The 22,926-nt window shown below is 43.3% G+C and overlaps 1 protein-coding gene across 1 annotated transcript in view; it reads right to left on the minus strand.

Moving 5' to 3' along the window:
- The window catches only part of ADGRL3 (adhesion G protein-coupled receptor L3), a 318,746-nt gene that overhangs the window by 85,905 nt on the left and 209,915 nt on the right, over window positions 1-22,926 (minus strand). Inside the window, exons 8-9 of the mRNA XM_041412143.1 lie at window positions 8,823-9,128; window positions 7,055-7,158 (exon numbers count right to left, since the gene is read on the minus strand). Coding sequence (XP_041268077.1) covers window positions 7,055-7,158; window positions 8,823-9,128 — 410 coding nt within the window. The remainder of the gene's footprint in view (window positions 1-7,054; window positions 7,159-8,822; window positions 9,129-22,926) is intronic.

Below are 22,926 nucleotides of genomic sequence, written 5' to 3' on the forward strand. Positions count from 1 at the left end.
GCCATTCTTCTGGGAAAATATTTTTGGCTGGCAGGTAATGAAACTACATCCTAGGGCTGACAATTCCACACCTACACATGGTCACACAGAACGTGCAGCTACAAGTCACTACAGCAGTGCTAAGACACTCTTTCCACTCTGGCATGAGAGGGATGTCTGGAATGATGGCTGTGTGACACATTAATCCTGATTTCCCCAGTTCTTTTGAGTTTTTTCAGCTGAAATTGAAGTGTCTCCTATGCAGTGTTGTCAAACCCAACTTCTCTTATGAGTCCCACATGCTGGCTGAATATTCCATGGCTAAAATCTGGTCTCTTGTAACAACAGGACTGAATCCTTTTCTTCTTTTTTTGGGTCAATTCTATGTAATGCTCAGCAAAGCTTACTGCTACCCAAGAGGATGCATTACTAACTTACTTCCTTTCTATAAATTACTTCTCCACTTCTTTCTCTTCCTTATTGCTGCATGAAAGATGAGCTCTTTATGTTATTTCTTCCAAAACATGTAATACTCTTTAACCCAAACACTGACATAGTTACAGATGAATACAGGAACAACCCCTGGAGGCTCTCCATGTCTCAAGCCGATATTCTGAGGCAAGGAAGAAGCAGGGAAAAAATGCGTAAGTATCCAACCCTTCTACTGTGAGGCTTGAGAACAATAAAGGGAATTAAAAATAATACATCTCTCCCTGATATGATGCTACTTTTTAATATTTTCCACCCTGATTAGGAAAAAATTAAATTTAAAATCTAAATAGGATTCTGGGATAAAAGAAAACCTGTTCAAACCAAATTTGAAACCAGATTTTTTGTTTTCTGTGGTTTTTTGGCCTATTTTTTCTTACCTTTTATAAACAGATTAAAACCAGTCTCGGAATGCTAATTTAAAGGAGTGAAAGCATGTTTCTTGCCAATAATGCCAAAATACAACATACAAAACACAGTTTTATAGGTCTGCCAAAAAAATTGCTCCCCTCCTCCATTTGGGAAGACAGGATTCAGGCCAGATTCACAAATGATCACTGGCACACCTGAAATCCCTCTGTGTAACACTCTGCTAGCATTTTCCAAGTTTGTGCCACTATCTTGCACCTTTTTATGAGGGAAAGGAGTGTGAAATAATAGTCTTTGGAGAGGACATATTCTCCTGCCTGTTTCATATATGCCAACAAACAGAAGCAGGGAGTTTTGTCTGGAAAGACAAAGACTTTCTTGCCGCAGTGCTTGCTGTTTCAGCCCTACCTTTCTCAGAAGAAACTCTGATGCAGAACAGGACAGTAGAATAAAAATGAAAGAAATTGCAAAAAGATAAATATTTAGGAAGGAAAATTCAGAAGAAATAAGAAATATGCTGATATGTGAGCAAATGAACTAAAACACCAGTAGTCATAAAGGCAAAAGTATTTTCCTGCAGCCTTCTGAAGAGGCAAACTGATATAAAAATAAAAAGATGGCATCAAAGACTGAACTAGGGTTTTTAAAAACAGTAACATACAGATGGACTGGTCAGCTGGAAAGACCACAAAGTTGATGCTGTTTTCTGGAGGAACAAACATCTGACAGGTTTCACCAGGCACCATTAGCTCCCAGCAGTCAGATAGCAAGCCTGTAAGAGGGGCTGTGGTCTAACTTCTGACACTGCAAAGCTTTCATGGCATTTTTCCTTCCCTGGCAGGAATTTCAATATACATGTGTGCATTCACAGAAAAGAGTCAGAGCATATCTACCATCCTTTCCTTTTTTATTTCTGAATAACAGAATCATTTAGGTTGGAAAAAAACCTCTAAAATTACCAAGTCCAACCTATGACCAAACACCAAAATGTCAGCTAGACCATGGCATTGAGTACCACATTCAGCCTTTCCTTAAACATCGCCAGACACAGTGATTCCACCACCTCCCTGGGCAGCCCAATCCAATGCCCAATCACCCTTTCTACGCAGAAATGCCGCCCGATGCAAAAACTTAAACCTCCCCTGGCATAGCTTGCATCCTCTTGTCCTTTTGCCAGCTGCCTGGGAGAAGAGACAATGCTCTCCATGCAGAGTACAGCAGACCCAGAGAACACTGAAAAAGTGGCTTTGAAACTATGGTACTCAACCAACTCAAACTGCATTTAATGACCCTTTAATAAGCCACCCTCTGTGGCATCTGCTCCATCCAATTGATGACGGTGCTCTGAAAGCAGACTGCCAAAAGCAACGTGGATGACGGATTTCATTGTGCTGTCATCAGGACTGCAACTGCACCCTCAGACTTGGACACAACGATGTGGGGATGTCCCCCAGAAAATCTCACTCTCCCTGTAACACACATCCAAGCAGATCTACAAGACCTCAGGGAGGTGCTACGAATCCTAAGGTTCACCTGCTCTTTGGGAGCAGTCAGGCCACTCAGGAGGGCATGGGTGGCACGTGCTTTAGATTTAGAGACTGAGGCTTTAGATTTAGAGACTGAGGCTTTCTGTGCATTTGTGAAGGGCAAAATTTCTGTTCTGCTACAAAAGAGGCCTCCTCTCTTCCAGAGGTTTGAAGCTGAGCATGGCAGTGCCTGTCCTCCCAGGCAGCACTCACAGCTGAAAGCTGCAGCAAGGGAGAGACGCCTTCAAGCAAGTCACATGCTGCGCTAAGGATGGCACTGATGAAAGCAAGAGGCAAAACAAACAGGCTGAGACTGAACGTGTGACCTCATGATCAGGATGATGCAATGTATCCAAAGCTGACCTTTTTGCTTCCTGTTACTGCTTGACTCTAGAAATAACCCAGGTAGCAGTGCATAATTCAATCGCACTGGCAAGTTCATTCTCCCGCTCCGTTACGAGGGCATGGTAGGCACCAACAATAAAGTTAAAGTAAATGTCAGGAGGCCAATGAATTGCTGAGGAGAACATTTGTTCTGATCTTCCATCAAGCACAATAACTCTAATGGAAGCTAGGAAACGGCTGTAAAACCTAATACCATGATGCAAGCAGGCAAACACCCAATCTACAGTCTGAGCACAGCAGGAGAAAGAGAAGAAGTAAGTAATCATTCTTACTTCACTACACAGATTTGAAAGCAAGCACAGCATTTCCCTACCATCCTTTCTGGCTTGGCTGAAATCCCTCCAGGGGACCCATCACCATTCTTCCTGAGCATCCTGCAGATGTCAGATTTTTGGGAGACAAAGCAGACTAGGAATGAAGACACGCTGAGCAGGTATGAGCCCTGGCTGACAAAGAAGTATTTTTACCCGTTTTGTCAGCTGTGCTGCAGCTGCAGTGGGCTGAGTGACCAGGAGAGCTGGGGATGCAGGGGAGCTGAGCTGCAGGGTGTAACCAGCCCTGTCCTCACAGCACAGCTGGCTTACTGCTCCCTCTAGCTGTCCCCACAGCAGAAGGAAGAGAAGCTGGCTTGACTTAGAGGCAGAAGGCTCTTTTTTCATCTTCAGAGAGGCATCGGAGCAAATCTGCAAGCTTTGGGAAGCATCCCATTCGCAGCAGGGATGTTAGAAACCAGTGCTTGATTTATGGATGATTCAGTTCTCCATCTTTAAGTGCAGTGATGATTTTCAAGCCTCTTGCTTGGGCAGGGAAACCAAATGGTTATTTCATATGTAATTTAAAACTGTATTTAGTGTAAGGATCCTACTGGATCTTAAAGGCAGGACATACCCATGTGGAAAAAGATAAGCTGGTGGGGAATAAGACTGACCTGGCTGAACAGAGAGCTTTGGCTAGAATAAGAAAAAAAAATAAGGAGAGCTTATGGCCTCTGGAGAAAGGACGGGTAACAAAGGAGGACTACAAGCATGTTGTGAGGTTATACAGGAAGAAAATTAGCAGGGCTGAAGTCAACTAGAACTTTGCCTGTCTGCTGCCATAAAAGACAATAAAAAATGGATATGAGGGAAATATAATGACAAAGAATGAGGAAACAGTTGAGGTGGTAGTTAATGCCTTCTTTGGCTCAGTCTTTAACAGAAAGACCATGGTACCCAGGTTGTCCTCAGGATACCCAGCACCCAGAGCTGGAAGACAGTGATGGGGAGCAGATGACAACCCCCATAATCCAGGAAAAAAAACGGTCAGTGACCTGATACACCATTTACACATCCACAGGTCTATGGGGCTGGATGAGGTCCACCAAAGAGTACTGAGGGAACTGGCAGAAGAACTTACGGAGCCACTTCCCATCATTTATCAGCAGTCCTGGCTAACTGGGGGTGTCCTAGTGCACTGGAAGTTGAAAAATATGATGCAATCTCATGGAGCAGATCATGCTAAGAGCCCTCACGTGGCATGTGCAGGATCTGGACAGGCTGGATCAATAGGTCAAGGCCAATGGTATGAGGTTCAATAAGGTCAAGTGCAGGTCCTGCCCTTGGGTCACAACAATGCCATGTAGCGCTACAGGCTGGGGAAGGGTAACTGGAAAGCTGCCCAGCAGAAAAGGAGAGCCAGATGTGTGCCCAGGTGGCCAAGAAGGCCAATGGCATCCTGGCCTGTTTCAGAAACAGAGTGGCCAGCAGGTCCAGGGCAGTGATTGTCCCCCTGTACCAGGCACTGGTGAGGCCACACCCAGAGTGCTGTGTCCACTTCTGGGCCTCTCACTACAAGCAGGACATTAATGTGCTGGAGAAAGTCCAGAGAAGGGCAACAGAGCTGGGGAAAGGTGTGGAGCACAAGGCTTCTGAGGAGCTGCTCAGGCAGCTGAGGCTGTTTAGCCCAGAGAAAAGGAGGCTCAGGGGAACCTTATCCCTCTTTACAACTATTTGAAACAAGGTGCAGCAAGGTGAGTGTTAGTCTACTCTTCGTAAGAAATGACAGGACAAGAAGAAACCACTTGAGGTTGCACCAGGAAAGGTTTATATTGGATGTTAAGAAAAGTTTCTTCACAGAAAGTGATCAGCATTGGAACAGACTGCCCAGGGAAGTGGTTGAGTCACTATTCCTGGAGGGATTTAAAACACGTGTAGACATTGTTGTGATACGGCACGAAATGATGACACAGACACTGCTGCTCTCGAGGGGAACAAAAAGGAAGAAGAAGAAGAACTTTATTTTCTGACTTCAACATTTATAGTTTTCCAAAGGTGACAGTGGATTGGAGGGTGACAGTGCCACCTCTCCAATGCCACTGGACAGACCAAGGGTCCATCAATTCTCTCCACCTCCATGAAAGAATGCAAAACATAGGTTATTTACAGAACTGTGTGTGAGAAAGTTTGTTGAAAGAATGCAAACATCAGAAGGCTTAACAAAGTCTTATAAAATCAGGGCGACAGACATGGCACTTAGGGACATGGATTAGTGGCATGTGCTGGGTGAATAGTTGGACCTAATGATCTCAGAAGTATTTTCCAATATAAATGTTTCAATGACTGCAACCCCCAACACAAACCCCTAAGCAAGCCTTGCAAGGCTTTCCCTGCAAAAGTCACTCCTGAAAAGTCTTGATGTTTTGTAACAGCTGTCATTGAGGTTGGGTCACATATCTCAAGATCCCAATGAATTCCCACTCACGCAAAAAACTTAGATCCAGGGTCATCTCATAGATTCACCAAGTCGTTTCTACCAACTGGTAGAAGGTATTCAATGCTGAACATAATTAAATTCCTTAAAAAAAAAAAAAAAATCTAGTCCCAGTTGTAACCTGCTGGGCATTTCTGAAAACTTGCCTGTTCAATTTTAGCCTGCTTTGAAAGCACGTAACAAATTAAATGGGGCCCATTTGTTACGCAAATGATAGCTAGGGTTTCAAATAAAATAAGCCTAACCTTGATGGAGATTTCATCAGTGCAGGCTATTATTTCCCTCTGCTAATGGCTAACGGCCTAGTCATCTTCACCAAGCAGCAAGAGGTCTCCCAGCTGCCTGGGTGAATTATGGCTGGAGTAAGTAATGTTAACCCCTCCAGGGTAAGCACGTAGGTCATAAACAAGAGCTGCACACAGCTGCTAATGCCAGCAAAGGCAGCCTGTGTTCCTCAGCTCACTGGGTGTACGGCAGGAGAGGGACAGAAGGACCATGGGCTTTGTAGTGGCTGTGCCATATCACAGCAGCCCCACATTAATTGATGTTTTTCTTTTGTGGAGGGCTGAGTGCAAGCACAGACGAAGCAAGACAGGGATGACCGGTGCTAGCAATTCACAGATTATTAGGTCTCAGTTTAGATGGGGGGCAGAGAGAAGAATGTTCAAGAGTCTTGTCGTTTGGGTGATCCCATCCCACTGACCAGAGTTCTGTGTCACTATTGTGCAGCAGCACAGCTCACTTGCAACACCAGGACTTGCTCACTCTGACTAAAGGAGTGAATAAATCCCCACAAATTGCTATCATAAAGATTCAGCCCACAGACTCTGTGGCATAAACACACATCTGGTCTCTGTTTGTAATGAAATCAGCTGAAAGCACCACTGTGCATTAATAACAAAAATGCTCAACATATTGCTACCAAATAAGCTCTGCTTGTCTTGAACTTCTATTGTCACATGTTAATGCACTTTTAACACTGATAAATGATGAAGTGCTAGAAAACATTCATCATGGGACTTAAGAGTCAAAAGATAAGCATTACTGCAGCATTGTTTTCTATTCCACCAGTTCTTTTATAATTTGGGCAGAAGTTAAAAACAGAAAGTCAGAGGCACAAACCAAACATTTCACATTGAGCCTGCCTTTCTTTGGTAAAGATTTCTTAACTATGGGGTTTATCCTGTGCTTGCGTGACATGAAAAAATCCTTGAGGACGCATGAAAGGGCGTTTCCTTTTTCAACAACTCAGTACTTTCCATATGTCCACCCACCTCCTCCTCCCTCTTCTTGCCACGAACAAGAAATGTCATTCACTCTAGTTTAATTCCACTCTTCAGTCCTTCTCCTTTGCCTTCCCTTACCCTCTCTGCTTTAATTTCCATGAGACACTTACTTTCTCCTTGAAATTCTTGGCTACTACACATAGTTCATGCTTTATGTGGACTGTTGATCCTTTTTGGTTCCTTGTGTAAGAAAACCAGGGAGCTGAACAAGCTCACTGTGCAGACTCAGAGTGGTCAACACATGGGTTTTACCTTTTGAGTGATGTGGTTGATCCAGGGTGAAGAGCAGTTGCTAAGATCAGGTCCTTGGGGTTCCCAGATACCGTCAGGTGCGAGACACCGGAAAGTTGCAACACCTGTAATGGGAAAGTTGCTGTGTTCAGTGCAACTGGTTGCATTTTCCCCCTAGCACCCTGTGTCAAAGGCTTCTGGGAGCTTATTAGTGCTCTGGTCTTGAGTAGCACACTTCTGAGTCATCTCAGTGTCCTAGTCTTCCATCATCTTGGTCCTTTAAGGGCCCTAAGACACAAAAGACCTACGATGTTGTGCAGGAATATTATTTCCAATTTGGCAAACAGTAATTACAGACAGAGGACTTGCAGGAAAGCTGCCAGCTACTAAGAAATGAGAAGTAGATCTCAAACACTGAGCCAGCACCTTGAGTGCTCTGCCCCACCACTGGTGATTTGGGATCAGACCCTGTGCTTCATCTTCCTTGCTGCTCTGTGAAGATTTTATGGCTCTGAATCATCAACATTTGGGTGGAAACACACAAAAGTTTGAACTCTACAAACGCCAAGATATAATGCTGGGGCTTACTGTCAGCCCCCCGCTGTCAAGAGGGACTTTAGAGGAGAGTTTTGTTAGGGAAGAGCTGCCCAATCCCTGCTGGAAAAGACAGCAAAATGCCTTAGACCCTTTCAGACAAAGAGAAGTGCATCACTGCTAATGTATCACAGCTTTTAACAAGTAGTGTGAATCACTGAAATTGGAGATGGGAAAGGCTCATTGGCCATCCCCTATCCATAAGTTGGGCTATTATCTTTTCCTTAGTTATTTTCATCATGTCCTTAGCACTTGTGCTTAGGAAAGGACTCCCTGCATCCAGTCTTCATTTTCCATCTTATTTTCCTTTTTACAACTTTGGTTCAGACTATCCTTTCCCCTCTCTGGGAATCATACTTTTTGCATTAATTTTACCAAGCAGGGCTGGAAAAGACAGCAAAAATGTTCTTTACCTAGTCTCACCCCTGATGCCTTTCCATACTCCTCATACTTTAACATATATTTTATCAGTCTGTCCTCACCAAATTCCAGACTGAGTCAGTACTCATATACATAGGTGTGAATGGCTCTCCAGGAGTGGAGAATAAACACAGAGTCTCTGCTCTGCAATCCAGATCCCTTCAGCCCTCATTTTCAGGCAATTTCCTCCACTTTTAAGATTTCTTCTTTGAAAGAGAACTTTTGGGGCTGGACACCAAGACTAGCATGAAAAATAATTATTTTTAGAAAACTGCATTTGTTAAAACACAGCAAACTGAACCGTATGCCAAAACCCATTCTTAATGCGATTATGTTTCAAATTGAACAGAAAATTTCCAAAAGCAACATTTTTCAAGAAAACAATTGTGGGAAGAGCAGAAGAAAAGGAGCAAAATCCAATAAGCAATAAACCACTTTGAAAGATTTGGCTTTGTTCTCCCCCCACTTTCCCAGCTGATCATACTGGATGCTGGCTGCAGTTTAAAAAAAATCACTCACACTGGTTCAGGATCTTCAAAGTACAAGTTTTGTTGATTTCCTCCCCTGCCCCCTCTCTTCCCAAAACAAGCAAAGAATTAGCCACCAGCACATCAGTCAGTGAGCCCAGGGGCTACAAATACAGGCAAAACCAGGTAAGGCGCGTCGTACACAACTGCTGGAAGCAGAGGCTCTTCCAGCACATTCACAAAAGCTTTTTAGTACTGGCTGCACACCGACAAGGTGTAATAGGAAGTGAAGCCACCCCTTGACTCACCTATGGAGCCCAAGGGACATGGCTGCTTCGCCAGCTGGCCCTGCCGAGTCCGGGACCACATAATGTCGCGTGCTTCTGTGGGGTCGCAGCTCTCGGCCCCGGCCGGCGGCAGCTGGGAGGAGGCGGGCGGCAGGTGCGTGGTCATTTCCTCGGGGACGTCGGCCATGGGGGACGGCGTGCTGGTGCTCCTGTTCCTCCTGCCCGAGGCTGACGTGGTGGTGCTGCGGCCCGTGGTGCTGGTGGCCACCCGCGGCGTGGTGCTGGCAGGGGTGCTCCCCGGGCCCAGAGCCCCCGATGTTGACACTCCTGAAACCAAGGCAGGGCTGGTTACAAAGAGGAAGGGAACAGGACTCAAGCCTAGGTCCTGAGGATGTCCCCTCTGATGATTCCAGGGCCCTGCAGGGTGTAACTGGAGCTGCGACTAAAGAAAGGCTTTCTGTTCAGACAGAAGCTGGAGCAAACAGTGAGAGAAGCACACAGGGGGGTAATGATCACTGGAGCACAACTGATTTTCCAAAAGCACTAGCATCAGATGAAAATAAAGCAGCACTTTATGCCCTCACCATTTTTCTTCCTGGCATTTTAATATAAAAATCTCATTTCCCATATTTTAGGGAACACCTAGCAGAGAAGTGCTTTTACTTGTTAAGTGTTGCTGAAGACCCAGCTGGTTTGGACAGAAAAACGTTTTCCATGGTGTAATAAAAAAAGAAACAAAAACCAACAAAACCCAAAACCAAACCACAAATCCATTCCCAAAATCCAAAGTGCACAGAGGGATGAACACAAGGCTGCACTCTGGAGCAAGCCATCAATTTTCTCTGAGGTTTGTGCTTTGCTGCACCATCCCAAGAGCAACGCCCAGCCCCATGATCTGGAGGCCACATGACACAAGCCAAAAAGCATGCCAGCCCAGCCAGATCCTCAAGATATAATGCTCAGTGGGCTGATTCATTGAAAACCTGCAATGAGCAGTCAAGCAGCAAGAGGTGGGGAACATGCTTTAGAAGTGCATTAACCCACTGTCCATCCTGCAATAGCTGCACCAGGTACTGAGTGTGTGGGGAATACTGAGGGATGCCCACCTCACAATTACCTTATTTAACCTCTTATTTAGACCAAGGGGCTAGAACAAAGTGGAGTTTCACAGGGATCTGTCTATGGCTTGGCCTGAAATATCAGGTGGGGAAACTGAAGCAGGCTGCCCCCAGCTGCTCCCCCATCACCCCGTCATGCCATGTCACACACAGCTTGTGGAAAAGCTTGCTTCTCCCATCTCCTTTACCTCTCTCAAAGATAAGCACCCTGCAGCTTCTCTCAGCATATAACTTTTACTCCAGTTCAATGTCAGATATTCACAACTGCCCCCTCAATCCCTGCCTGAGAAAATGTTGGGGCTGACTGTGAAATGCAGGTAAAAAAGCAGTATAAAAAGGCTTGTTTTGATCTATTCTCACTCTAATTTCCATGTTGTAACACCTCACTACCATCCCACCTCTCCCAGCATCCAAAAAGCCATTAGTCACTGCTGCTCCATGTCCAGCAACAGGAAATGGACTACAATAATTCACCTCAGCACCAGGACACTAATCTGAAAACAGGTCTCCAACACTCAGTGATCAGATTTTCCAGCCTTCTCCTGCCACCTCCCGTTCACCATGAACCCTGAGTTTAAATGAACTCTGAAAAATACAATGCAAAAAACATGCAGATCCTGCATTTTTCTGCAGGACATTTTCTTTCAATTTCTTCCAGTTTCTGCTCAAAGCTACACTAGGTCACCAAGCAATGATTTCCCCCTGAGGTTACAGGGAGGACTAAAATTTGTAGAGAACTTCAGCAAATATTACACTTTTACTGCAGCAGGACAATGCAAGTATGTTTTATTTCTTCATAATATAGATTAGCCTGGTAGATAGCAACCTGTAAAATTTTTCCCATTTACTCTTACAATAACAAGTTATTTTCCTTCTGCAAAATTACCTATGCCACGCACAAAGGAACTGAGTAGATATAGTGGATGCAGTTTCAAAGTCAAAGCTAGCAAACCCTGTTTAAAATAACTCTTACAGTCATGTGTGAGCATATAGAAACATATACTGAGCACCCTGGAGCTCCCCTTGATCCACACACAGGAGATCTGCATTTTTTAAGCCTAGTTTTCATTGAAAATCATTGAATATCTCATGGCATGCTGTTTTTTGAATAGCTCTGGCAACTTTACTGTAGCAGATAGGCACAAGGGATTTAATGGCATTTTCCTTCAGCCATAAAAAAAATGAGCTGTTTTATCTTTCATAAACCCCCTGGCACCAGTGTCAAAATCTCTTTGAGGGCTTGTTCTTCCAACTTTTTTCTTGTTCCACTGGGCTTTCTTGCTGCTTTTGAAAATAAACACATCCACCATTTACATAGGACAAGTTGTAAGACGACATGAAAGAGCTGCCTCCAAGTTGCCTAACGGAGGGAGACGGATGGGATACCACTGAACTGAGTTCAAAGGTTTGATTATTCAAAGAGTCAATTTGGTAATGAGTTCCAGCAATCATGATCACCATGCTAACACCACCCAGTTTTTCACCAGGAAACACCACTCGCCAATTTTGCTCACACAACCATGTGCTTCAAAAACCAAGTTAATTGGTAAGGAGGAAAAGAACAAGGGATCAGGATCATTTAAGTATAAATGATTTTCAAATCCAAGCAAAACCATGAAGAGACCGCAACCTGTGTAAAAGCACCTGAATCCTACAGCACAGACCAGAGATCAAACCTCCAGATTAACTCAGGCTGCCAATAAAATGTGAATTTTTAACTTGGGGGAAAGCAGCACTGCTTCAGCAGAGGGATTCTTCAGACAATGTTTCACAAGACAATTTTTGCTCCAAGACAAGCACCTTTAAAAAACACCGACACTACTACAACTAGGAATGTATAAACTTAATTATTTTATTTTACTGTTTGCTTTTACCATGCTTTGCCATATCAAGACCTTGAAGTTTTTGGATAAGACTCAGTTTTTATTCCTTACGGATCCAAGATTGCTGACTTTGATTCCATGAAGCACAGCACTAGGATAGGAATTTTCAGTGCTCCCAAGAAAGCAATTTATGGCTGTGGAAACATTTCTTCCCCAGAAACACCCCAAAGTGATATTTCACTTTTTTCTTCCCTGCTCTATCTAGAGTGCTGGCAGTAATAGCAGAAGACTAAGTTTTGCCATCATTCAGATTAAAGCTGCAGTCACAAAAAAAACAAATCCCAAAACATTTCCAGCATCCACAGGGGAGCAATTGCAACTCCCAGAGGAGCCTTTCTCTATAGAGGGCACATTTCACTAGCAAGAAAACAGAAATTTTTTTCCTTTCCCTCTTTTATTTCCCAACCTCCACACAGAACTCAGGCTTGTGGAGGCACATTTTTGCTTGGTGGAAGGAAAATCATGATAGGGATTTGCTCATAGAGAAAAAATCTCACATAAATAATGGACTGTCTTTTCCCCAATTTCTCTCTGTTCCCCCTTCCTGAAGTAGTGACATGATAAGTGACCAGCACTTTGTATTTGCCATGAAGAAAATCCACCACATGCCATATAACCACAATGTGGTTAAATGCTCTCTCACCTCTTCCTGGTCCTCCCAGACATAGGAGACTGCTTTACCAAATGACTCTGACTAGTATTTTCCTATCACAAAAGCAGCTTTGATTGCAAGAAAGGCTATTTGCTATATTTTCTCTCATTTTTCTTAAATTTTGGCACCTAAGTCTTCAACCAATGACCCGGTGTACTCAATAATACTTAATAAGAGACATCATGCACTTTCTGTCCCATGAATGAAGATAACTAGGTGCCCCTCGAGCAGAAATTGTTGAAAGGATTTCCTGGGTGAGGCTCACTGGCTTTGGCAGGGTAAGGGATGACAGGAGACATCCATCAAGCTGTCCCCCTGGGGTCACAATCCAAAGGTTCAGCCTGCTGGCTGTGTGCTACGAGCCAGCACTTGCTCACATAATTGGAAGGAGAGGCTCCACTCCAAGTTCCATGCTCAAGGTCCAAGCAAACCACGATGATTTCACTCTCTGGCGAGTGCTGCATTCCTGAGCCTGACGCTCAAGGAGATGGGATGGGGCACTGGCAGCCAGGAGGCCCTGCCTGCTCCCCCTGCGCTGCACCTAAAGAAGGGCTGGACCAAGTGAGGTACAAGTAACCCAGCAGCTCAACAGCAGCAATGCCAGTGCCCTCTTGAGCATGTCCAGACTCCATTATTTACACACGTTACTGCTGCACAAAGGCAAATGAAGCACTGAAGGAGGCAGGAAGGCTGTGAGAAGCACAGAACCTGGAGGTCCCTCTGTTTCCTCCCTCCCTGTAGTTTTGCCCTTTTCATATTAGGCAACCATATCCTTTGCTTACAGCATCCCTTTTATCATTCTTCTACTGAAAGATGATGCAAGTTGTATTTACATAGTAAATAAGAAGATTTAGGCATGCCTTGAAAGAAGCAGCACAAACCCCCACAAACCTAATACAATTGGAGGATTCTATCACAGCTGTTTTTCTCTTCCCTGTCACATAAGTGCATCTCATGGGAATTAATTTTCTACAGGCATTTTCAAAATCATTAAAGAACATCTTCTGAAACTCCCTAGAAAAACAGTAATATTTGAAAGTAAATATATTCCCACTTTCTTTTGCCTTTTCTTTTTGTTTTCGTGTGGTTTTTTCGAAGAACTCCATGTGAGGTGACAGAAAAGGACGATGAAAAGAAGCACATACACAGACAGCACCAACTCATTAACACACTGTTGGACTGCAAAGTTACACTGAGTCTATGTTAAAGACATCACCCTGCGAAACATTCTCATGGTAAATGTCTGCGGGAAGACCAAAAGCCACATGCTGGTGCCACTCAAGAGCTGTGGGCCAGGAAATCGACAAGGTGAGATTAGCCCCTAAATTATGTACAGCTCCTTCCACGTGTTTGAGAGCAGCTATGATTTATTTTTACTGCAGGCGAAGGCCAAGTCGGCCTCACATCAAACATCTGAACAGTCCTCCCCTCTGCTCACACATGCCATTATTTTGGGAAGCTGAGCCAGAATCCTGCATGTGAACATGAGTTCACAGGCTGCTTTTGGGGAAGTTGGGATTGTGGAGCTTTATTTACTGACACTGACAAAAGGTTTGCAAAACCCATTGATGGAAAGATTACATATGTAGTGGCCCCAGAGTGCTCAACGTGGCACGTTGTCTTGAACAACACAACTGCACACAGCCCTGTGCTGTGAAAAAGGCACATGAAGTATGATACACAACTCTTCCTTTTCCTCCCTCTTAATTAACAAAAGGGAACGAGGAAAAGCAGAGGAGGAGGATTCTGCATCTGAGAGAAGGAAGATCCATTCCCTTGTGGACAGCTGACAAATGCAAAATCACTTTCTGGATTTTCTTTTTTTCCTACTTCTCCTAGCAGGGGATCAGTTTTGGTGCCCAAGGCTACTCTGCCCACGTATGCCTGCTCTGCTGGGCTTGTGCAGATGCTGCAATGGATATGGGCCATATGTTGAGTTCCTGTGCTAAGAGGAAACCTACAGCAGCAGTCCAAGACATGGTGAAGACTCAGTTGTTTCAAGGCACTTCAAGCTGGAATCACTTAACACGCTGGGACCTTCCTCTGAGTCTCAGTCTCAGCATTTAACATAAACAAAGGAGAATGAGAGACAAAGTGGGAGAAATCAGCACAAAGGGCTCAAGCTCACTCAAACTGCCCCAGCTCACCCTTTTCACTGCAGCACCACTCTCAGCAAGACAGTTAATACACTTAAAAAGCCACTGAGTGCATTCATTTTCAACAAGCAAAAAGTATGCAGCCCTTTTGACTCAAAACTCTGCATTTCTGACAACAATCAACAGTTCATTCCACATGCTGGATTGCTACAGATTGCTACAGAAAGGCTGTTCTGTCAAAAACATTCTCAGCATTATTGCAAATTTCTAGGTTTTGCCTGGAAAAAATAAGAACCCAAACAGCAGCCTGACTGCATTTTCATGAAGTATCAACTTTGATGCTTCTGTGGGACTTTTGTGGGGGTGTGCATGTGTCAGCACATAATACTTTTTCTGTCTCCAAACAGCTCTTAATGTCAGGTCCCCAATTTAGCTGTCATTTGAATAAAAGAAGATACTTCTTTATTTTCTTCTTTCTTTTTTCTCTCTGACCCATTCTTCTCCAAGAAATTACTAGATCCTGCTAAAAATATGCAACTTCTGAGACATCAGACTAAATTTTAACTGTTATTTTACAGCACATATCTAGCAGCACCAGGAGATGAATGGGTACAGCACAGGAGCATCACCCGTTGTCTTCACCATGGCCCTCTTCTACCAGAAGACAGTTCCTAAAGTTTTATCTCTGGTTTCCTGCCCAGGACCTCTGCCAAATCCAAATTTTTGGAACCTCTTGTACCCTTTGGCAACCATCCACTGAGGGTTTTAAAGCCTTATTGCTTGTTCCAGACTTTTGCAACCGATTCTGAATGCAGAATGCAGAAATTTACCTGAACCATTTTGCACAAGACACACACACAAAAAAAGAGCATTTCTTTCAAAATAATGATGTAATGCTTTTAGAAATGCACAAGAACTATGCCCATAGGAAAAGATTACAGAAGAGATGATCTAATAGACAGTAGATCAGGATTTATTATAAACTGACAAATCTAATAGTTTTTTAGAGTTCAGTTCAAGGGTTATTTTTAGGCATTCTAGCTTCAATTCACTCTAGTTCTCAAAAATACTGTCAGATGTGGTTGCAGTTACTTTGAATTTCTGGATTTGAATGTATAAAATCTGATTTTCCTTCCCCCCCCCCCCCCCCCCCCAATCCACATGTTGTTTCACACAGGGGGAAAAAAAGAAGCATACAATCTTTTTTTTAAGGACATACCAGCTGCATGTTATTACTGGATGTATGGAGTGAACTTCTAACCTCCCAAACAATCACTGTCCCTTGGCATGATTCACATCCATCAGAGCCAGTGGTGCAGATCTTATGCACTGTCTTCCAACCTGAACCCTTCAAATTCTATTAAAGAGAAGCCTGGAAGGAATTCCCCAGTATCCCATTGTTAGAGAAACCACTTTTGATTTGAGTAACAGGTGCTGTCAGTTTTTCATTCAGACCACATTAGAGTGCAGACACGTGAGCACTGCATATTCACAGCTTTAAGAGATTTACTGGAGGCTCGGATTGCCAGCTTTTTGGGGTTTTGGGGCTTTAAAATCTTTTAATTAATTAAACCATGTATGCTCTGTCCACGCAGGCTGAAACACACCTTTTAGTTTCTAGGCAGAACAAGCAAATGTGTAGCTGGTAAGAGGGAAACCAAATTTTTTCCATCTGTATGGCAACGGATGTAGCTTCATCTAATGTGCATTTCCCACTTTTTGCCTGCACTTCTGCTTCTTTAATCGAACAACTTGTGTGCACTGTGCAGAGGCAGTGCCAGATGGAGCCAGTCTTTCTCCAGCAGTTCTCCACCTCTGCATTTGCAAAGAATGGAATTGAGCGCAGGAATCATAAAGCAACTGTTCACGCCCCAGCATTTTCTCATCTACCCAATCAATGTGACAAGTCCTTTGCACAGCCACAGGCTTATACCACTGTCCAAAACATTTCTTCAGTTGCAAGCTACAAACACAACTTAATAAGAGAAAACCATCATCTTCAAATAGTCTCTGTTCAACTGTGTGTGTAATATCTCCAATCTAGATGTTAGTCAGCAAGATGGCCAATTGCATTCAGACAAATGCCTTGGACTTTCTTAAACATATCATAATCTGCCTGTGAAATGGCTGGTTAGTTGCTTTCCAATTTGTGAAATGGTTCAAATGCTGTAAATAAAAAAGAAATTGGACAGCTTTCAAAAAGGACAGATTAGACTTTTCAATTCTCACTATTCTGTGCTTCCAAGCTACACTCCTGTGATCTCTGTATTAATATTCAGAACCTGAGTGTGTTATGCTGCTATCTTGAGGAAGAGGCCACAGTACAATCAAGCCCAAGGAGACAATCCACTGGAACTACAAGAAATCAGCTCCCTGGCCCCACAGCACACGTGTGTGCAAGGGGTGTCAGGGAGAGATGGATGAAAATTTGCCTGGTCCCACTTCCTCCTGTCCAGTTTGGCAGATTAAAAGCAAAAAGGTTCCTTTTTGCATTACAATTAACCTCCCTTTGCACCACTATCCCTTGACCCCAGCTTCTCTGGGGCTCAGGATTTGAGGTGCCTCTCGCATTCCTGTACTGTACAGCTGTACAGCCCCAATGCCCAGCGTTTTAAGTGTAAACACACTCTGAGGGTGGGCTGCTCAGCTGAAATTAAAGAGAAGAAAAGGAATAAACCATAAAATATCAAAGGTGGAGTTACAGTTGCTCACAGCCTTCTTCCTCTAACCCACGTTAGGACTGACTTCATTAGCATGCAGATCATATTGCTTTCCCAGACATGAACTGGAGACCTGACAGCAGGCCCTGGTGTCTGTACAGTACATGTTACATTCATAATCAGGAATTATAAACCTGCCAGCACAATCTAAACTTTTACCTTTCACCAAACCCATCTATTTCCTCCTCTTGCTACCCACTAGCTATTTCAAACCTGTTTTAAAATCCAAAATTCTTCTCCAAAGCCACCAAACGTGCTTGCTCTCTACAGGGCATTTGCTCCGCTCAGTATCTGACTGCATTGGCTTCTATTTTCTTTATTTTTTCCATTTACTCTTGTTCCTGTGAGGAAACCAGGCTGAACTGTGAAGAGAACTGACCACTGAAACCACCAGAAATAGTGAGAAAGGCTGCTCTTTCTCATCCTTTGAGCATGTCCTGGTGCACCTGGGTATGGATGTGCTGTCAAGACCCCTCCTGAAAATCAGAGGGTAGGCATGGCTTCAGCCTCTTGGCCACATCTTGGTTTGGAGCTCGAGTAAGTTCACTCCTCTCCCCAAACTTAGCAGTGGCTTGCTTTCTACCCCTAGAGACACAGATGGAAAGGAGCAAGAGAAGAAAGATGCCTATGCTAAAAAAAACATACTTCACATAAACCAATCCTAGGAAGCTGACAAAACTGCCTTGTAAGAATATCAGTATTCAGCTACTTTCAGAAATAAAGCAGTTTCCCTGAAAAATATAAAATGCTGCTCAGCTCCCTTTCTAAACTCTTTACTGCTTATGTAGAAATGTCAATATATTGTAAAGCTCAATTCTAATAGCTGTATTCATCCTGGCTCAGGGATCTGCCTTAACAATGCTTAACTACAGCACTGGTGTCTAAATTTGTTTTATAGATATCTGACTTATGCAGAGGGCTCCAACAACGAGAACACCATTAATATTATGAAAAACACATTTACTTCAGCAAAGCAGATTTATAACAAATAAACGAACTGTGCAATAGACAAGGTGTTTTAAGGTGAAATGAATTGGGTAGCACTTTCAGGGATCTCCAGTTTTCCTAACAGACTGGAGTACTGGACACAGGCAGCTTGGTGCACTATCAAGTTCATGCTAATATCCTAAAAAGCCTGGCATGCAAGCAGCTCTCACCCATGTCCCAGAGGCTAATTTTTCATTTGAGGGAGGAAACACGATTCTTCAGGAGGCCACTGGGGTGCTGGTAGCAGTGGTGAATATTCATTCATATGCTCAGCATTTCAGATTTCCACCCTGAAGGCTCCTGGGCTAGAGGCATTGCCATGGCCAGTCATCTCAGTTGAAAAGTCACAGCAGAAACCCAAGAGCCATGGAGGAACAGCCTCCAAAACATCAGAAAAGGAGGTTTTACCTAATAATTTTTTCTCTGAAACATTAAGGGCTACCAGCTCTCATGAAGTCAGCTTTGGCCAAGCTGTAGTTTCAGACTCTTAGCCGAGGGGTTGATGACAAGATGACAATACATAATCCCAGGAAAAACTTTCAACATTGATTTGTAGCTTTACTGTCATCTATTCTTGTTAATGGATAGCTCAGACCAGCACATTGCAAGGTGAGCATGTTTTCTTGTGTGAAGCCAAAGAATATACCCACTGACCTTTTAAGACTCAGAATTAGGCCCACAAAACAGAAAAGACATTAAAAACACACAAGAAAGTGAACAGGAGTACTGGAAAGCAAGTATTTTAGGTCAAAGTTGTATGCCTGCTTCCCCAGGTTTGGCATGTGGTTTTTACATGCAGTCAGGTGCTAAAGTCTACATGCCCAGGGGAATTACTGGTCCAAACCAGAGGCACCAAATGCACAAAAGAATGTCCAGGTGCTGCTGTGCCAGACTAGGGATTTTCCATAATGTACTCTTGGCCTGGAAGCCTAAACTGCACCTGATCCACTTGGGCTACCAACAAAAGCAATGCAGATTCTCACAAGCAACAGCAGAACCTCAGGAAGTTGGGAACTGGTGGGGAAAAAAAAATCATACAGGATGACACAGAAATTAAAAAAGCAAATTGTATCCTTTAGAGATTTTTTAAGCTGTGTAATCTCCTTGCCTTTTTTATAATATATATGTCCATAAAATGAAGTACCTGATGTCACTGCAAAGCATAAATTTCATACTTTGAACAAAAGAATGATGTCTCTCATAAGGAGAAAGAAAAACTACACATATTCAACACGTGAAAAAAGAGGAGAGAAAAGAAAGAAAAGAAAATCTGACTGGTCCAATGCACATGTCTTAAAAACATAACTGCTAAATAGCTACATTTGTTTTATAGACAAACACAGACATACAGACTTAACTAAATGTGAATGTATCTCCATAGGACAGCAAAATTCAAAAGCATAACAGAAAAACAGGAAGGGAAAAAAAGAGTCAAGCAGTAGGTATTCAATTCTGAAATACAGCAGAATGCATATATACTCACAGATGTTTTCTTACTTTCAATCCAGGATAAAACTACTGCTACAGTGCACGGCCAAAGAGTTGCTATATGCTTCTAGCACACAGTCTAAACCGCATTTTACAGCTCTCACAGGTAACATAAAATAAATGCACCAGTCTACAGTGATTATTAGCTTTCCCTCTCTTTGGTATCAAATATGTTCAAATGTTTTTGTTTTGTAAATTTTTTACAGCAGACCACTTAGTACATGTGTTGAGACCTGTAATGTTATTAGCTCTGAGCCTTTCAAATTCCATGCATACATCAAGAAGCTTCATGAATTTGCAGGGAAGAAGTATATTAGTTTTTCTAGTCGTTGCAGTGCTTCACAGGTACTAAAAACTCAAAAGCCCTAATATTTTACATTATCCAGCCAGAACTCTCATTTTGTAATAATACCAACCAAAAATCTTGCTCACTTATGTCATCAAAAGCAACTCATCTTCCATTATCTTAAATATAAATGAGAAAAATCATGCAGCTGAAGCAGACAGAATAATTTATAATGAGAGGAGATCTGTCATGCCAGTAATACTAAAAAAATAGAGCATAAGTTTGAACTCATTTGGAATTGAAGGAAAAACAGGCTTTCTAGCGTGGCAGTCAGGCTCAAGATGAACATGGAGGAAGAGGGTGACTTGTGAAAGATCTTCATGGTGAGCACTGAGCAAGTCAAGAAATGCTTAAACCCTCAAATAAATACTAGACACATTTTGTTGCTTTGTATTCTTTAGAGGCTAGAGCCTAGCTGACCACAGATCAGAGACATGGCATTCACTGGCATGGCATTCAACCTGGAGATGGCTCAGCAAAATACAAATTCCAAGTGTAGGCACTGCAGTGGCAAGCAGCTCATCCACTATGTTCACCTGCCACAGAGATTGTTCCAAGGCAGAGAGAAATGTGGTTTTGCTTGAAGAAAAAGGGAGAGATGTGATTTAGGAAGCTGAGTCAGCCAGTTTAAAGACAATAAAAGGTAGCATCAAAAGCCATTCAATTTGTCCAAAAAACCCCAGGTGCTCTTTGGAGGTGCAGGAGCATACAGGTTGGGGCAATGCCTCTGCCTTCACTGTATGAACGTCTCCACGCCTGAGCCTCGGCTGAAAACTGTGCCATCCATCAGCAAGCAGCTTCTGACTTTGTAACCCTGAAAAGCTCAGTGTTTGTTACAGCAAAACTCCAGGCCACAGAAGAAACTGCAAACATCTCAATTATTTGCTTGCCTGTCCTTGGGGTGTTTAGTTGTTGCTGGGGGAGGCTTAGGCCTTTCCATGGATAACCAGAAGATCCAGAACTATGGCACAGATGCTAAGAACAGAGTAATGGGAAGAGGCAGGGGAAAACTCCACCTCAAACAGCCAACCTGATGTCCTTATTTCCTTCTCCTCCTGCAGAGGACATTATTCATCACAGTCCACAACACACTCCTGGGAAGTGCTGAGACGTGCCAAGGATTACAGTAAAAGAAGAGGTGGAAGGGAAGGCTTTGATCCTCCTGTGCTGTCGCATGAGGAAATTATATGCTAATGCAGAAGAATAAGCCCTTCTTTCGATCCAGGTTATTCCATGAGGAATCTCCTTCTACAAAGCCTGAAGCTCAGACAAGGTATTGGACTTGAGGGAGCAGTCTTCACATCTTCTGTGCCAAGCTCAGCATGTCCACGGTACACTTCTGAGCTCAACATGCAACTCCCTAATCCTCTTGGCAGCAGTCACTCCTACAAGGTCAGTCCCCCTTGCCTACAAGATGCCTTTCCAAATTAAGCTGTTATTTTCCCTTATTAAACATCAGATTTGAGCTAAAACAGCATCACTGATTCAGTTAAACCCTCACTGCCTGCAGCTCTTGTTCGGAGCAGAGTGCACAGAAATCTCATAGAGACCGAGATGCCTGGTCAAACAGACTCCAGTGAGTTGTAACTAAGGGAGATGCAACTTTATTTTAGCAACATGAATCATTTCAGGTCCAGGGACAGCAATGTGAATTGTTCTTCCTGGCTGAGCTTTTGTCTTCAGTAATAGCAATGTGCATACTGCACTGAAGACTCAAGAGCATCTCCAAGAGTGGCCAATAAACATTGCTACCCACCAGGGCATCCTGACCTGACATTATTTGCCACAGATGGCTTTCATCCACTGGTAGATGCTGATTTATGTGAGGATAGGGATGTTTAGGTCCAAGAGGAGACACTATCCACTGCCATTTACTACCTCTGAGGGAAATGGGTAGAAACTGGGAGGACAGTCAGCTTTAGATCCAGCCAGCTTTTAAACAAGACCAAGCAGTCGTTTGATTTAAAATCTTCTAAGCAACACAGGGTGAGTATGTTCTAAGAGAAAGGAAATGTTAAGTGTGTGCAAAGAAAACCAAATAAAATGCATATAGAAGGGACTGAATTTAAAAGCAGATATTAGATTTCTTTTCTCTCTTGCACACAAAACAAAGACTGTTCAAAGATGTTTAGCAATCTGTCTGGCACCTGAGGGGTGCAGGACTCCACTAGCAACATAACAGAATATTATCTGTCCATTTCTGTCAAACTGAGGCAAGCTCACATTGTGGTGTCTGCCTAAACGAAAAACAAAACCATGATGGAACTGACCCAGGCCAGCCCAAGAGTACACTGGATGGGATGGGGCAGAGATGAAGAAAAAGGGAAAGCAGATGCAAAGGGTGTAAAATGAGAATGAAGCCAAATGCAGGGACCAAGCAGACTTAAAAATTCCTTCCTCCTACAATCAATTGTTGGGCCTTTCTAGGTTGTATTTTCCTTTTTGATAGTATCTAAATCTTAAAACCAGCCTGACTGGATGAAAGCAGTATGAGTTAAGTCAGCGTTACTGAATATTTTTCCTTTGGAGACAATTTCTTCACAGGGATCCTCCAAGTGGTGAATGCAGTGTTATATTTCCTTCATCAGCCAACAGAAACATTGCAGTGGTGAGGCCAAGCCCTTGCAGGTGAGAGGATCCCTGCTGGAAATTCAGGCTAACATTCAGAAAACCTCCAGTCTCCCTCCTATCCAGATTTCTCTCCCTGCATATCGAATAAAATCTCATTCATGTGGAACCTTCATTACAGCTCTCTGGGCACAGTGCTGGCTCACCTCCACTAAAAGGGACCTTAAGTCTCTATTTTTAGCTCTTTTCCTCATCCCGGGTCAGTTC

The sequence above is a fragment of the Onychostruthus taczanowskii genome, unplaced genomic scaffold (assembly GCF_017590055.1).
Source record: "Onychostruthus taczanowskii isolate IOZ18803 unplaced genomic scaffold, ASM1759005v1 scaffold38, whole genome shotgun sequence".
Taxonomy (NCBI): Eukaryota; Metazoa; Chordata; class Aves; order Passeriformes; family Passeridae; genus Onychostruthus; species Onychostruthus taczanowskii.